Consider the following 17,068-nt stretch of genomic DNA (forward strand, 5'->3'; position numbering starts at 1 on the left):
CAAAGCCCCTTTCCAAAAAAATAATTTCAAAATAAACTTACGTTCACAGAAAAAATCGTTATACGCGTGCAGTGCAGTTAGAAACACAAAGTAATAGTATTTGTTTTTCAGAACTATAGTTAACTATGTCATTTTTCTTTCATTTAAAATGACGAATTTCACAACTATAAACAGTTTTTCAACTTTTATTTGTTTATTGTGAAAGGATGTTCAGGTTTTCCGCTGTGGTCATCCACGGTCCATATTTAGATGACAGGCGCTTCGTCCAACAGGAAGCTGAGGTGTCTAGCAACGCCTGTAACTTTATCTAACTAACTAACTAACTAACTAACTAACTAACTAACTAACTAACTAACTAACTAACTAACTAACTAACTAACTAACTAACAAAAATTAGAATATCTCATTATTTTGAAAGAAGTTGTGATTTTGCAACATTTAAAAGTTAATTCCTAAAACAATTGGGCAAATTAGAAGAGCAAAAAAAAAGTCCACCGAATGTTACATGTGCACACAAACAGCTTAAAGCTGTGTGGTTTGAACACATTTTTACAGCAGTGTGCAGAAGGGCAGTTTATAAACATCGATAGTCTTTCCATGATCTGCATTCTCAGTAAAAACTACTTCCCCATTGGTTCTTTGCTCCTCGAAAAGAATAATCTGAAACCAAAAAAAAAAAAAAAACACACAAAAAAACAGACAATTAAAAGTCAAATTGTACAGGGAGACAATACTAAAACCAGTATAGTTTTTATAGATCGTGTAACCTGATTCTCTCCGCTCCTGAGCCAGTGTCCAGGGAGGTAAAGGAAACGTTGAGGACCAATAAACCAGTAACGGCCGAGATTCTGTCCATTAACGAATACAACACCTTTACCCCAACCCTGTGAACAAACACTGTTAAAATCCCTAAACTAGCATAAAAAGGCACAATTGACCACACAAATAATCCGACAGCTTTATTTACAGTCATTTGGATGAAGGTGTCTCTTGGTGAGCCGTCCACATTGAGCCTGGCTTGAAGAAATCCTGGGACAGCAAGTGATCTGAAGTCAGTCTTCCACTGAGCTGTGTGCGTTAATCTAAAACAGGAAACGTATCTATTTTTATTGTTGTGATTTGTTCTGAAATTGTTTTTAGGCTACATTCATTGATCAATACTGGGTGCATAATCACTAGTGATTATCCAGCTTATCCATCAACTTAATAAATAAAACACACATTTTAAAATTGATACTGTTTTTCATTTCATACAAAATTTCCATTGTATCATTGAAAGTCTGTTGATGTCGTCCATAAATTATGTGAAATTTTGACACATTGAGGATTACCTATTTATGAAACGTGGCTTCATATCTAAACAGAAGATGTTGAACCCTCTCAGGGGGGAGTGATTCAAAACAATGTCTCCCACGATACCTGAAATTCACATGACAGGGTTACAACCTGGTTACAACAGACAATACAGACCGAGGGAAAGAGCAAACCACATCCATGGAAACCAGTAAAGGGTCGTCTCACCTTCTGTGCATTGCAAAAAATAAAAGGTTAAAAGAAGAAAGCAAACTTTCTCTGTGCAGTAAAATACTTTAAAGACAATAAGTTTGATAAAATGAATGAGCTCAATACTCGCTCTAATCAAAATATAAAATCTTTTTTTTACAACTATATTACACATTTAGCTGTGAATAATTCAGAAAAAAAAGATTTTAGATTGTACAATGGCTGTTAACATTTTCAGGTATTAATAAATAATAAATACACATAAAATACCTTTGCGTTGGTCGTTGAGAGCTTTGCCATAATTCACCCGACCGCAGTTCTCCACAAGAAAGCTTAACATCCGTTCTCCCTTAGAAACCAAAATAATGTGCTGAGAGGCGACTCTAAAAGGCTAGGAGTGTTGTTGTAAAGATTAAATACCATAGCAAAACATACTTTGAACAACAGTCAACTACTGTATACAAAATTATTTAGGAGTAATTATTAATTTTAGACATTTTAATATGTGGATGACCAATCTGAGTATAAGTTGCGTTGATTGCATAGTTTGGTCCGGCGTACAACCTGTGTGACTAGCATGTGACTATAAAAACAAATTTATAATGATAAAAATAATAATACATTTTTTTATTTGGCCCTTTTCTTGACACTCAAGGTCAACAGTTAAAGCAGTCGTTTAAATGTCATGTACTGAATGAACGATGAAAAAGGGAAATTTTGAGATGTTAGGAGAACTGAGAAAGTTAGTCCGTTTCCCGGGGGGCAGAGCTGCTGAATACTCTGCCCCCCGGGGAAAAGAGACGTGATCGTGGGGCAGCCAGTCGAACGGAGGAAAAGGATCTGAGGGGGCGAGTGGGAGGAGCAACAGTCAGGAGCTCTGAAAGATACGTGGGGGGAGGTTGTGGAGGGTTTGAAGGTTCAAATGAGGATTTTTTTAAGTGATTCGGTGAGGTACTGGTGACCAATGAAGCTGCTGTTAGACGGCTGTAACATGGTGAATGGCGGAGGTTTGGGTTATTATTCCAGCAGCTGAGTTTTGAACCAGCTGAAGCTTACAGAGGTTTTTTTGAGGAAGTCTAGAAAGAAGGGAGTTACAGTAGTCCATATACGGGACGTGGTGAGACTGTGGACCAGGACAGCTGTGGAGTGAGGAGTGAGAGACGATGGAAGCAAGCGGAGCGGGGATGTTATTGATATGGGCAGTGAAAGAGAGAGGGCTGTCAAGGGTTCATATATATACACGAACCAATAGAGGGCGCTGTAGCTGTATCAGAATTTGCTTCTGACAGCAACACAGAAGAAGAAGCGCCGCTCAGTCTTACGCCAAGCTTTTTCGGAATTGTTCCAAAGCAACACAAACAAGGAAGAATTCAACAAATTTAGTGATTTTCTATGACATACAGAGCTTAGTGTTAGCGTGTTCTTTATCCTGAATATTTGTTTATAGTGTAGTCACATGGTTTTGTTCACAATCAGAATCAGAAATGTCCGGTAGAAAGCAGACTGAAAAGTCAAGGTTCAGGACATGATCCAGACCAAATTAAGCAGACCAGACCAGCGAACTTTTCTAGCCTGAATACACTTTTAATAGAAATCAATGAGTTTCTTTCACAGCTCCTTTCCAAAGTATTTAAGACTCGCTGTCATATATTCCTGCCGGGCAAAACCCGCAGTTATTAATTTCTCCTCCATCATCAATTTTCAAACACTTGGCTCTTCCATGAATTAAAGGGAACGCCATCTCGATTCCCCGATTGGTCAAAGTTCCACCTGATTTTACTTTCAATACGTGTTCAAAGGCTGCATGTTTTGTACATAGAGTACAAAATTGTTGTAGAAACTTGCGTAGCGAAGGGTGAACATGAGAGATTTCAACACGGAAGCCCAAAATACGTGTATCTTTGTACTCTGCAGCAACTCATAGTCCTGAAAATTCTTTTTTTCAATTAACATCAAGAATAATGAATGCTGATGCACTTCTCTATCATAACAATGGAATAAAATAAGATTTGAACAAAGGAATACCTTGGCTTCAGGGAGAGTGACCTTCTGAGTCTTGTAGTCCAAACATCCAACATATTCTCTCTCCACAAAAACCTGAATCACATGAGAGTCCCAACAGATAACCATAAGCATGAAGCCCACAAAGCATGGGGGTCTTTCTATAAGTCCCTCTGACGGACGTCACCAATGCTCGGTCTCTGATGTTGTTCATGGAGTTCAGGGCTCCTCCACTGGTGACGGTGGTTTCATAAAGAGTATAGCCATATGACTGCCCATTGTTGTTGTTGACTGGTAGATTTTCCATGTTCAGCGCCTTCTCTGACCTGTGTGGCTACACAAATGAGAATCACATGAACAATTTGATGACATAAATTAATAAAACATGCATTGGTAACACTAATAAACCAAGATAATTTGAAAGTCATCGCAAAAGTTTTGTGTTTCAAGGTTGGTATAAGTTTGTAGATCTTGTATTGACTATTTGCACATGGCTCCTTAAGGAATACATGTGCTAAAAACAAGAGGCTCTACCTTAGATCTTGTATCAGAAGAGCCATACTGTTATTGTTTGTGTTGGGTTTGAATGCAGCGTTTTCTGTTTTCTAACTTTCACATGTAGCTGTGGCACTGGACCAGTGCTTTCCATCTGCAGCTTGCCTTGTCTGTGAAGTGCAAGCTGTCCCACAGGGATAGGTGCTGCTGCATTACAACAGGTTCATAGGCTCTTCTCTCTTGAGGGGAGGGCACTTGAGGGAGAGGCTCAGCTGGAACACAAGTCAACAAAATCATTCTGTTTAGGCTACTCAGAAGCCGAAACACAGAAGATAGACAACATACATCAACATGTGCATCACTTTACATGAAAAATGAAATATAATCCAAACAATTTTAAGCCTTACAGTGATACTGGCTGAATAAATTCCGCAGTAGTTGGCATTTCATGGTGCAGTCTCCAGCTTCAGAAAGGGGAGCATCGTAATCTGCCAGGATAGGGTTTGTAGTTGAGAACCAATAGAACAGATCATCAAAACTCTTCCTTTTGCATCCATAGCTACTTTAAGAGGTTTTTTTTATCCCACCATAACTTGTGACTTGAGGTTTGTAGGTGCCAAAATCCAAGGCTCCATTCATGAACCCAAAGTTTGTTCCGCCGTGGAACATGTACAGGTTAATGGAAACGCCTCTGGACAGGAGCTCAGATACCACGGCGAGCATATCTGTTTGGGGGCAACAAACGTTACTGATCAGAGCTAGAACATTTTATATGGGGGGGGGGGGGCAGGATGGGGATAGCAGAGTTGAAAGCCTTTACAAATAAAAGGAAAAAAAAAACATATTTCAAAAAGTATTATTATTCATTAGATATTATTAAAGAATTTTCCAAAAATGAGAATTTCATCTTGCCCTACCACAGAAACAACACAGATTTTGGCTACATTATGATAATATTGACTCAAAAATTAGAGATCAAGTGTGTGTGGGGGTCTCTTTTAGCTGGGGGAGCAGTTAGCCCCCCCTGTAGACAATTTTGCAACAGATCATTGAAATGGTCCTCATTCCATTGGAGAATTAACGTTATCAGTTTGCAGGAAAACATGCAAAGAAGGCAACATAAATAAGGACAGAGAAGATAATTGCTAACACCCTAAAGATTATTGATGGTAATTCAAACCTTCTGCATGGAATACATGATGATGCTCTCCCCAGACGTCAAACCACCCAGACCAGTACTCCATCACCAAGAGAGGTTTCTGTGGCTACATGGTATACATTTACAATCAAACACAACTCATTACAAAACTGACTGACTAAAGTTTGTAGTCTTGGTGATGAGGCCAAAGCAGGCTGCAAAGTAGGACTCAATTTTTTTTTTTTTAATAATAGGCGTACAAAGAGAAACAAACTGCCTTTTCAGACATCATGTAAAAAAGCCAAAGCCAAAGTGAGAATCAAACTCCACTTTCCTGCATGTCAGCCAAGTGTTGGATAGCTCCAACTGACAGCCGCTGGAAATTGATCGTTTTTAGAGCTGAAAATATCAGAATCTCAAACATCAGAAGAGGGCTTAGAATAAAATGTAAGATGTTGTCTGGAGTCACTTGTTTACCTCCTGCCACCCCTCCATATTTTAGGCCCTCCCAGTTGTCGGAAGTCATAAGAAGCTCATTGACTCCTCTGGACTGAAGACACTAAAACAAAATGGTACTCAATGAATAAAATGCAGTCAAATGCATTATTGAAAATCATCGGTGAACTCACATTCCTAATAAAAGGCATATATTCCTCATCTTTAGCGTAGGATCCATACTCGTTCTCGACTTGTACAGCAATGATCGGGCCTCCTTCTTCAAACTAAGAAATAAAACCCATTCACTGAAATGATCAGCAGCTTTTTTCAAAGGAAAAATCAAAAAGGGATCTGGATTTACCATCAGAGGTTTGACGGTAGGGATGAGCTTGTCAAAGTACAGGTTGACTGCATTTACAAAGCCAGGATATGTTGTCCTCAACTGCATGTCTTTGTCCTGTAACAACCAGCTGGAAAACGTGAAAAGGTTAACTGGCTGTTCCATTACTCTCAATAATAGCCTTCACTGAAGCTGTGAGAGAAACAGTTCATGCACAAAAGGACAAAACAATAAAACAACAGCAGCAGAAAGCAACAAAAAATAACTAAAAACCTTGATGAAACAGACAAATGATGTCACCTCGGTAAGCCTCCTAAGTCCCATTCAGCACAGATGTAAGGCCCAGGGCGCAAGATGACCCACAGTCCCATCTCTGCTGCCAAACGGATGTAAGACCTAAACCAGACCCAGAGACGGTCTGTGTTTGTTAGTCAAATCTTTTGTTTTCTTCTTTCAATTTGATAAAACAGAAAGAGTTCCTTATACTTTAGGTCAAGCTGATCATGAAAATGAAAGGTTCCTCTCTCAGGTTCATGCAGGTTCCATGGTACATATCTGTGAAAATGACAATGAAAGTATTGTGTAAACCTGAAGTACAAAAATCTTTATCTGCTCATGGGTTGCTAGTCAAGAGCTACTTTTCAGTTAACGTCCCACTTTAATCACTCTTGTGATCTGTTGTTAAAAGCGTTCCCAGTAGTCTTTTAATTATGATTATGATGTTTTCAGCCCATATCTAAAAACTTGTATCATTTTCTTGGACATAGTTTTGTCCTGAGTGGCAATAGTTCGTTGGACGTTTGGCTCTGAGTTGTGAACAGGACTGTTGGTGCATAGCAACCCTGCCCCTCATTCCCATCATCCATCTGTTTACGCTCTCTCTTGCTTGCTTCACACCTCCAACCTAAAATCATGGGTGAAACAAAACTGGTGAGCAGTATTGGAGCTATCCAGTCGTACAGATTTGATCCAGATTCCAGCTCAGACGAGGAAAACAAAGACGTTCATGGATCTATTTGTTTGCAAGTGGAGGTATCAGCATAGAGCGGAGCAGGGAGCTTGTGGCCTGCTCAGTGTATTTTGTACGCAACAAACACAATCTTTTCCAACTGCATTTTTCATCTTCCCCTGATTCACAACAATTTAAATAAAGAAATACTCAGAAATCCAAATTTTAGCTAAACAATGTTTATACATGTTCTTCATCATCAGAAAAATGCAATAGGTACATGTTAAAAACACCCAAAACACAATTTTCATCAGAGCCGGTCTTTACGGATTTTTCTCTTACTCGTTCCTACATTCAAAACTAAACGTAAACATATGAATACATACATGTGATAGAACGGCTTACGTTGTAAGAGTGTTGAGGCCACAGGCCTTCATCTGCAGCAGACGGTCCCTCCAGTAGGGTCTTGGGACACGGAAATAATGCACAGAGCCTCCCAGGATCCGAAAAGGCTTTCCTTCCAATGTGAACTGAGTCGAGTCTGCTCTTAAACCCCGACGACTCATCGCCAAAGCTTTAAAAGGCAATCTGGCAGGCGGAAAGGGGAGTGAAACAACATCTTCTAATAAAATAATGGCAGCCTGTCCTAACAAAGATATACAACAGTACACAAATTTAAACCATGTGCTCCTGAAAAAAGGTTGACACTAGAAAAACTTTACCAAATCTTTACCGGACTATTCCAAATATAAGAAAATATAATCCAAATAGCATCAAAAAGGCTGTTATTGCTGTGCCGTGGTGCTTACCAAAGAACCTTCTGTAGGCAGATGGTGCTGGGAGGCCTCAAACGCTACAGATAAGGGAAACCATTGTCGTTTCAGAACAATGGTAGTAACGCACGCTCGCTTTCTTTCTCTCTTTGTCTCACTGTCTTTTTCTATCCCTGTTTCACACTCTAGGCTGGAAAAAAACCCTATGATATTACAATGTTTCAGATTAGCCATCACTGAACCAGTGCTGATGGACTGTGTGAGTGTTTGGTTTGCTGCTAGCTCGGCTTCGGACAAGAAGGTCCCGCAGAGGACGACGGGACAGCTGGAAAGATCATCAGTCGCCCTCTGCTCCCCCTGGAGAACATCGCCAGCTCACACTACCTCAGAAGAGACAAGAAAGTAATGATAGACGTCTTCACACTTATTCAAACTGCCGGCATCAGGGAGGAAATATGCACCCCACAAAGTCAGGACCAACAGACTCACAAACTGTTGGTACCCATGGACCATCAGGCTCCTTAATGAAGCATTCCAAACGCCATGACATTTGAACACATTTTCATACTGATTATGTATTGCTTTTATTATTGTGATTCCTAATGCATGATGGCTGACTTTACATTTCGTCATGCTACTTCTATAATGACAGTAAAGCATTTTATTCTGTTCTATTCTATTCTATTCTATTCTACCGGCAACCAGCGTTCAAGTGACCCCTTCCAGTGAAAATGTATGTTTCAGGTTACTCCATTCAAAAGTCCCATAGCTATGCAAGATTAGATCACAGTTGAACTTTGACCAATCAGGGACCTGGATTTGGTAGCGCTGTACAGATGGAGTGCCTTTTAAACTCACTGGAGTGTCAGTCGTTTGAAAATTGACTATGGAGGAGAAATGACTAATTGCGGTTTGTCTATGACATCACGTCTTTCATGTATCAGAATAGAACTGTGAAGAAAAAAGCCTGGGGCAAGATTCAAAGGATTTGCACCGCTTCGACATTTGGCACCCAGTCCAACTGTAGATGGCGGATATGCGCTAGTAAACAGTAGAAAAAGAAGAAGCCAAATGTGTGTTTTGTGCACTCCTGAACGGGTCACATGCCCAGTATGTCCATAAGAGTTCCAAGAAAGAGCGACTTAGTGGAAAAAAAAAGAATTATCCTTTTTTTTAAAAGGGAAAAAACCCCAAGTCCTTGTATCTCTGCACTAAAGCTCTGTCTGCTATCTTTTAACACAGGACACAGTTCATCAGGCAATAAAACACGCAGCTGTGTGAGATAACCTTTCCACACACGTTTGAAAGAATTAAAGGACCGCAACCACGTGTGTTGTCCATGAAAACATGTATATTATTTTGAAAATATATGGAATTGTTTGTGATTACTATTTTGTGGGTGGCGCTAACACTCCGTTGTACTAATAATGTGGAAACAGTCAAAAAAACATTTTTTTTTTTAGTGAAAGTGTAATTTTGTGACGGTCCCTTGACTCAGACCACGATTGCCGCGTGTCGATTTGAATTATGACCTTTATAACCCCAGAAAATAAAAGCCCCACAAGCAGAACAGCTGATAGGATGAGGTGAAAGCCATTTCTGTCAACGTTTTTGTTGATTCGACGGCTGGCTCCCGGAAGGAGAAGCCCTTCTGTCGTGCTGGTTTAGGTCGTTTGCGTTACATGTTAGACTCGTTTTCTGTTTTTGCGCAACAGCATGAAGTTGTGCGACAGGATCGTCCACTGCTGGTGCTTGTTGCGTCCCGAACAAACGCTCAGGAAATAAAAAGGGAAAACAGCAGCATGCGTTTCGCCTCGCCGGAGCACAAAGCTGTAAGGAGGGGTTGACGGCGGCGGTTGGTTCCGATGGAAAACTCCGCGTTTTGTGTTCGACTCTCCCTGAAACAGCGATACTTTTCCCTGCTTTGCATCGCCGCCCTGGTAATAATAGTTTATCATCTGAGAAGGTAAGCCAGCCGCCCGAGCGCGCTCAAAGTTTTAGTGTGCGCGCAAAGCCACGAATGGACGGAAACGGAGCTCCGCCCATTTACGCGTGAAATGTTAGCTGCGAGTTTGTGGTTTTTTGGACAATTTCTTGGTTCAGTCCGTGAACCTTCACCCAACCTTCATGGTGACTAAACAGACGCTCGTGGGACGGGGCACCCTCATGCGCCGGCGTCCCAGACGGATCCGGTTACCGCCGGCATTCTGCAGACGGACAGTTTGCGCAAGAAAGCGCACAGTGATGGTCAGACCCAGGAGGAAGGAGAGCAATTCAGCTGGAAATCTACGTAAAATCTGTAATCAAAATGTGGGCGTGGCTTTCCTGCTATGATTAATACTCATGCAGTGATAACCCCAGACCTTCCTGTGATTGTGTGAAAGAGGTTTCTCAGCAGGTGCAAGCTGCTTTCAGATTATTTCATGGAAAACCAGTATGTCATTTAGTAGGTTGGAGTCTATTTGCATCCACCGTTTTTTTGAATGCAGTTTGATTTATTTCTGCTTCTCAGGAACCAGCCCGAAGTAAAAATGCATCAAGTCATTGAAGGACTGAAGGCCGACTCGTCTAACTTCACCTTGGAGAGAAAACCCTTCCTCATCCTTGGAGGCTCCATCCATTACTTCCGCGTCCCCAAAGCCTACTGGGAGGACCGCCTGCTGAAGCTGAAGGCCTGTGGCCTCAACACTCTCACAACGTAGGTCCTCTGAGGCGCTTAGGCCGTGGCTGGAAGTTATCAAGTATCTGTGCTGATTACAGCACAACTGGCTTCCCACCTGCACACGCTGTGGTGGGAATTCAGATATACGTAAAAAGGTTTAGCTGTAAACTTAAACCTAAACAACAGGAATGAATTATCATGTACATATTACCACGTTTCACCAGTAGGATTTAACCTCTTCTTTTTTTTCCATGAAAAACAAACTATTACCTTATATGGAACATAATAATTATTTAGTATTCATGTCAGAAACCCACCGACTCTGTGCACCAAACAAGTATTGAAGTATTGGAACATTTCTTCTTGTTGATGCTGGAGTGCAGCGAAAAGCCCGACAAGGAAAAGTTGTAAAGCAATAAAAACCATCAATATTGTCTGCAAATGATTCACAGGCCGTGCCTTTAATGGTGCACCTCAATCGTCCCAGTGCTGGGTTAACAAAGACTGAGAACTACTCATGTACATCCTCCTTAATAGGTGACTTATAGGGCTGATAGGACAGATCAAGAATGATGGTGCCGTACTAAAACGACTGGTTTTTATGTCACAAAGTGCAGGTAGGGAAAATATCCCAGCTTGCATCAGTTTGTAGTCTTCGATGTTTAAAGACCCACTCTGACGAAAATGGTGTTTTTGGTGTTTTTAACATTTTTCTGATGTTAGGAGCATTAATCTTAAAATTGCATTTCTGAGTATTTCTTTTATTTAAATAATTGTGAATCAGAAGCAGACGAAAAATCCTCGTTTGGAAAAGATCGTATTTGTAACGTAGAATATATGCTCCGCTCCATTCTGATGCCAACGAATAGATCCTTGAAGTCTTCGTTTTCCCCGTCTGAGCTGACACCTGGCCCAGAACTTTACGGCTGGACGGCTCCAATATTGATTGCCGTTGTAGTTGCACCAGTAATATCAGATTGGGGCAGTGAGGGGCTGTAAGCCAGTATGAGCGCGTGTAAACAGAAAGCTCTCAGTTATGGGTGGCAGAAATGGAGGACAGGGTTGCTACATTTCACCACAACTCGGAGGCAAATTTCTGATGAACTCCTGCCGCTCTGCAGAAACTATGTCCCAGAAAACGACACAGACTTTTGGAGTTTAGCTATAAAGAACACAATTATAATTAAAAGACAGCTTTAAAAATGGATGAAAAGATGATCAGAGAGGGTCTCTTAAGGCATTTGGCAGCATCTGTGTCAGCCATCCCAGTATGCAGACCAGATACTTGATCTAAATGTAGCATTAAAAGTAAAAAAAAGGGGGAGAATTAAACTGATCAAATAAAAAACAAAAGTAATGGCCTTTTTCTAGATTAAAGGGTGTCCTTAGTGCATTTCTTAAAGCTAATTGATTACAATGCCCTGGATCTACCCCGATAAAGAAGGGCTCCTCTGTTAGCTACACATCTGATTTTTAGCATTTATTTTCTTTTTAAAGCAAAACAGAAGAGAGTTTTTTACATTTTAAGGATTTTTTTGGTACATTTTTCATGTTTATTGCAATAAAAATGTTTGAATTTAAAAGCGGGTAAAATATTGACGGCACAGAAATGAACCTGCAGCTTTCTTGTTTTCAGTTACGTGCCATGGAACCTGCACGAGCCGGAGCGAGGGGTGTTTGACTTCGAGGGGGAGCTCGACTTAGAGTAAGAACAGAAGGAACACCACAAGTTTCACTGGAGCGCAAAGTTTGTCCTGAGGAGGGCACTGCTGTGCTGCAAATGAGCTTCTTGAGGGAGGAATCCTGCTGACCAGATGCACCTTCAGTTTTTTAGTAGAATTTTTAATGGTGTCCAAAGGCTTTTTAGTTGTATTGGTCAGTTGAAGATGGTTTGTCATTGCTTTATGTTTGCTGTTTTTGCCTTTTTAAAGCAACGGCTGTTATGAAGGAGATCTTTGATTATTTCTTTTTTCATGTTTTCGGCCTCTAGAGCCTACCTTGGCCTTGCAGCCAGCTTGGGTATTTGGGTGATTCTGCGTCCAGGACCGTACATCTGTGCTGAATGGGATTTAGGTGGACTCCCCAGGTAATGAAAAAAAAAAGATTTCAAAGCATTACATTTTAGAGTTGCATTCATATGCATTATTGCAGGATACATTGATATACAACAGGGGTTTTAGTTTGGTAGAAGAAACGTTTTTTCAGACAAATATTCTGTTGGCTGTTTTTTTTGTTTTGTTTTTTTGTATTTTTTTTTGGTTAAATCCAGGTGAAAAAAAGTGAAATTTGTTCTCATGAAGTCCTTAAAACATCCATCATTTACGTGAACATCTTCACTTATTCTGACAAAAGGGGTTAAAGCCTGGAGGTGACGGCAGTAATCGAGGCTGACGGGCCGTGTCGCGTTAAGGAAGAATTTGTTTGCTTTTGTAATTGCTGATAAATTGAATCTGATAAAGAGTTACTTTTGGCAGGAAAAGACTCCTCACAGGTACTTCTGGATTTGTCCTGCTCTCCTGGGTGCACGCTCAGGCTGTGTTTATTTGATTAATTATCCAAATGAAGTGTTGATACAGAGAAGTGAAACGTGACTTCAGGGCTGAAACTGAAATCATGCTTAGAGCCATGTTTGTTTTTGTTTTTTACAAGCAGCACAAACCTGTTTTGTATTTTTTTTTCTTCTTTTTTTTTTAGTTGGCTTCTGCGAGACCAGAACATGAGGTTGAGAACAACCTACCCAGGATTCACAGCTGCAGTCGACTCCTACTTTGATCACCTCATTAAGAAAGTGGCTCCATATCAGGTACTCCTCATGCTAGTCAGACCTGAAAGAAAGGTAAAGAACCACTGATCTGAGTGGGTCTTTAAAAACTTTTAAATGCCCTTTTAGGGGAAGACTCCTCATGTTATGGATGAGGAGAAAACTCTGTGTGGTATTGAGAACTGGCTGTAAAACTGGTTTTCACCAGCAGTAGCAGTGGTGATTTCTTTAAGACTGGAAGGGAAGGTCGGCTTCCATTATAATGTCATAAAATTAATGGTCAAATATGTGCTATTGTATTAACATTTTATCGACTAAAAATACGTTAGAAAACGTTCATCTCAAGGACGAGTTCATTCAGAATCAGTTACATACAGCAGGTCGGCTGACCCGATTTCCGTCTCATACATTCCTGCAGCGTCACAGTGCATTTCCCCATTGAAGCCCAGCGTCCATTGACTTCAATGGGGCCGCTTTGAACGTTTTTTTTTCAGCGCTTCAAAACTAGACGGTCATTGGATAAACGCTGCGATTATGTCCCGCCCACAGACGCTCAGTCTCTGGGGGTCAGTGGGGAGTGGGCTGGCCCGGACTCCGAGCTTCTGCGTGATGATTGGAGGGTCTGTCGAAAGACTGACAGCGTTTCTGTACTATAAGGAATCACTGAAGCGATTCACGCTCAGTCCCATCGTGGATTTCTCAAGTTCAGTCGAAATAAAAACTGCTGCAACCTATTTCTTTAATGTTTGCTTGGCGAAATAGCTTGATTTTTTACTTTTAAATAAATAGACCATTTTATGATGTAGGCCGAAAATGAGCTTCCCCTCTCTGACAGACCAGTAGCCGCCACTGAGCAGTAGTGGTAATGGCAGCTCAGGGCTCCAGACTAACTTTTTTCACTAGGAGCACAGTGGCCCCTAACTGAAAATTTTAGGGGCACAACCAGAAAATTTAGGGGCGCATACCGTAAATCAACATGCTAACCAAATCTACAAATTTCCACTGTATTACTAATAAATACTTTAATAATAGATGCAGAAATTACAATGTGTTGTTTCAAATTCAGTGTCACATTTTATTCTGCTCTTTTGAAGATGCAACAAGAAGGTAAACTGAAAAAAGCATCGCTGTCATGACAGTACAAATAAGTAAAGAAAACGGATGGAAATGTATCTTTGTGACACCAAATAGGTGCAGCCAAGATGCACAATAAGCGTGTTTGAGATCACCCAGGTGAACTCAACGCTGCGCAGATCACCTGGTGTGTGACATATATTTTTGTTTTTGCTCCAACATCACCTGTCAATCATCACAAAAATATCGCGAGAAAGGGGTGGGAGCAAGGGGCAAACCTACCCGGACACAGCTGAAAACTGAACTGACTGAAAGCTGCCCTACAGACTACAAAACAATGCATTATGGGACATGTGTCCTGATGGTTTGTGTAGTTGAGTGATTAATTGAAATAATTTAAAATACCAATTCATTAAAAAAAGGCTACATACATCACAAAACATTAAAAGGGGGAGAGGAATATTAAAACTAAATTGAATGTTAAGGACAACTCCAACTTCCTATCCTCCTTCAGTCTTGCTGCAGATTCGCCTTCATCTCACAGCCCCCCCCCCCCCCCCCGGCCTGGTGTCCCCAACAATCCAGGCGAGGTGCCAGTTCATGTCAAGCACGTCTATCGTTGCATTTTCCCCACGTATTTTCAGTGTGTCTAAAACTAATGTTGTTTTTGCTCGAGCGTGTTTAAAGTTCAAGCCCCGTTAGCTGTCACGCATGTAGGTGTGGGACATTTATTCTCCTCAGCTGACCCGACTCCCGCGGGACGGGAGCGGTGTGCTGTCGTAACACAGCCGTGCATAACCGTTTGATGCGCCGCAGTAACCGTAACCAAAACTTAACCTTCCTCCGGGTCTGTGTGACCCAGAGAAAAGTTCAGCACGGACTGCATGTATGTAGAAAATTACGAGCGAATAGATACGTTCTAAAGGAAAGTAAGGAACTCCTTAATGTGGTCCGGGGAGGGGGCTGTCAGGTTTCCTGCTTTCAAGCCCTGTCATTGTCCCGCCCCCAAGAGTAATTTACTCCACTGTGATTGGTTGGTCATCTCCGTGCACGACGATGAAAAAGTGTCATTCATTAAAACTGGCGGCCTGCAGTAACATTAAACTTTCATATTAAGGTGGGGGCCGCAAAATATTATCTTGGAGACCGCAAATAGCCCGCGGGCCGCGAGTCGAATCAATAGTTCACTTACTCATAGCTCAGACGCACATATCAGGTTGTGATGATATTCGTCTCCGTTTCCTTCACACAGATGTTTACGCGCGCTCTATTGTCTATAGGCCCCTCCCCCTCCACGCATTTTAGCCACTTAAAGTGGCTTTCCCTTTATTCTCACACGCAGTGGCCGCCTCACAGACGGGCATCACGCGAGTGTGTGCTCGCGTTTCATGAGTATGTGCGCGAGCGTGTGTGTCTGCCTGCGTGCGTGTGCGCTCGCGTATCATTGATTATTTCATTGATCATTGACGTGTCCCTTCCAAGTTTAATGTATAAAAAAATCCGTAGGGTAGGGCAGGCAAATTTACTGGTCGCGAATGTGCGACTGGATGTAAAATTTAGTCGCACACTCACAAATTTTGGTCGCAAAATGCGACCAAATGGTCGCAGTCTGGAGCCCTGCAGCTGTCTGCCTGAAGGTAAAAGAGCTTGTTACGCTCTGTCAGAGTCTGAGTTGTTATGAGGCTGCAGATAAAAACAGAAATTAACTCTGTTCATTTTTTATTTCTAATCTGTCTCCACTGATTTGTTTACTGTCAGTTTCTGACCTTCTAGAAATCCAGCAGTATCGCATGATATCAAATTATCCCCTAAATAATGATCGGGACGAGAACATCTTCTGGCAGTCGTTTGAATATTTGGACTGGATTTTGGTTTTCTTATGGGAAAGGTGGTCCAAAAACAGCTGGATCATCCGTACAGCTCACGTACTGCAGGAAATTCTTGCAGTTGCTTCTGGTTTAAAAGAAAATTCCCACTACAAAGATCAGGATTTGTCCATTTGTGCTGGGATTTCTCTATATTTGTCACGCTTTACCTTTTGATTTTAACCTTTTTTTTTTGTAAACCCCTTCAGAGCTTTGGCTATTTTTTTAAACCTCTGTCCTCAGGAATGGCGCTCTTACTGAGCAGGTAATCCCTCTTGATCTCCAATCAGACACTTGCTGGCTCTGTGAAATGAATAGCTCCTAGCTAATGAACTTTATCAGTACTTGTTTGACCTTCATCTTTCACACCATCAATCCCAATTTTAACTTCCACTCTTATCAAAGTCAGCTAATTGACTTGTCCTACAGAATACACGGGTGGATTCTCGACTACCTGTGTGTTTTGAGATGGCTAAAAAAGAGAAGCCCACTTTAGAGGATTTAGGGCTAACAGATAAACAAACACCTTCGTTTTGTCTCTCTAACCATGTACAACTTGATATCTGTACTAGAGAGATGGTTAGATTAGCCTACATGATCCATCCTTTACTATAATGACATTAAAACGGCCAAGCCTTCATCTATTCTCAGTGAAAATCTGAAAATCTACTCAAGTAAAGTTGTCATTTAAAATAGAATTAGTACTGAACCTGACCACAGTCTAAATAATTGTTTATAGGGCCTATACCATGCTTTTCTTAACCCTTTCACAGTACACTATAGCCATACATATGATCATAAATTACCTTTGGCACACTATTTCTATGAAATATTAGTTATGCAAGTAAGACAGCTCGATTTCCACCTTTCTCTCTTTGTGGGTGCCGCACATTTCATGACGTCATCATAGAGTCGGCAGCGTTTCTGCGTTTTGCCCACGAAAACAAACAACATCCCAACCTCAGCAAAGGTGGATGTGCATTTGTGCATATTAAAAAAAAGCGTTTTTGCCAAACATCGCTAGCAAGTTCCGGAAAAAGTGTCATGAAAGCAGAACGTACATAATGTT

The 17,068-nt window shown here is 41.2% G+C and overlaps 2 protein-coding genes across 5 annotated transcripts in view; one reads left to right on the forward strand and one right to left on the reverse strand.

Moving 5' to 3' along the window:
• Window positions 1-399: 399 nt before the first annotated feature.
• On the reverse strand, window positions 400-7,931 carry LOC101157386 (beta-galactosidase-1-like protein 2). The gene is made up of 17 exons (XM_078930123.1): window positions 7,270-7,931; window positions 6,402-6,470; window positions 6,216-6,311; window positions 5,937-6,045; window positions 5,767-5,859; window positions 5,460-5,696; window positions 5,180-5,264; window positions 4,587-4,724; window positions 4,407-4,487; window positions 4,165-4,271; window positions 3,692-3,838; window positions 3,529-3,600; window positions 1,774-1,852; window positions 1,332-1,419; window positions 968-1,082; window positions 768-884; window positions 400-660 (listed from the first exon to the last, which is right to left on the reverse strand). Exons 1-17 carry the CDS (start codon window positions 7,428-7,430, stop codon window positions 550-552), a joined length of 1,905 nt encoding a protein of 634 aa, XP_078786249.1. The 5' UTR covers window positions 7,431-7,931; the 3' UTR covers window positions 400-549.
• Window positions 7,932-9,133: 1,202 nt separating this feature from the next.
• Window positions 9,134-17,068, forward strand: part of LOC101157148 (beta-galactosidase-1-like protein 2) — a 44,086-nt gene continuing 36,151 nt past the window's right edge. The window contains exons 1-5 of one of the 4 annotated variants that reach the window (XM_078929474.1): window positions 9,134-10,035; window positions 10,150-10,335; window positions 11,936-12,004; window positions 12,290-12,385; window positions 12,994-13,102. In XM_078929474.1, the coding sequence (XP_078785600.1) occupies window positions 10,169-10,335; window positions 11,936-12,004; window positions 12,290-12,385; window positions 12,994-13,102 (441 nt within the window). In that variant the 5' untranslated portion in view covers window positions 9,134-10,035; window positions 10,150-10,168. Of the gene's footprint in view, window positions 10,072-10,149; window positions 10,336-11,935; window positions 12,005-12,289; window positions 12,386-12,993; window positions 13,103-17,068 lie in introns of all 4 variants that reach the window. The other 3 variants (XM_078929473.1, XM_004075932.5, XM_011482948.4) reach the window with 3 other exon arrangements.

The sequence above is a fragment of the Oryzias latipes genome, chromosome 13 (assembly GCF_053564925.1).
Source record: "Oryzias latipes strain Hd-rR chromosome 13, Olatipes_Hd-rR_3.1".
Lineage (NCBI taxonomy): Eukaryota > Metazoa > Chordata > Actinopteri > Beloniformes > Adrianichthyidae > Oryzias > Oryzias latipes.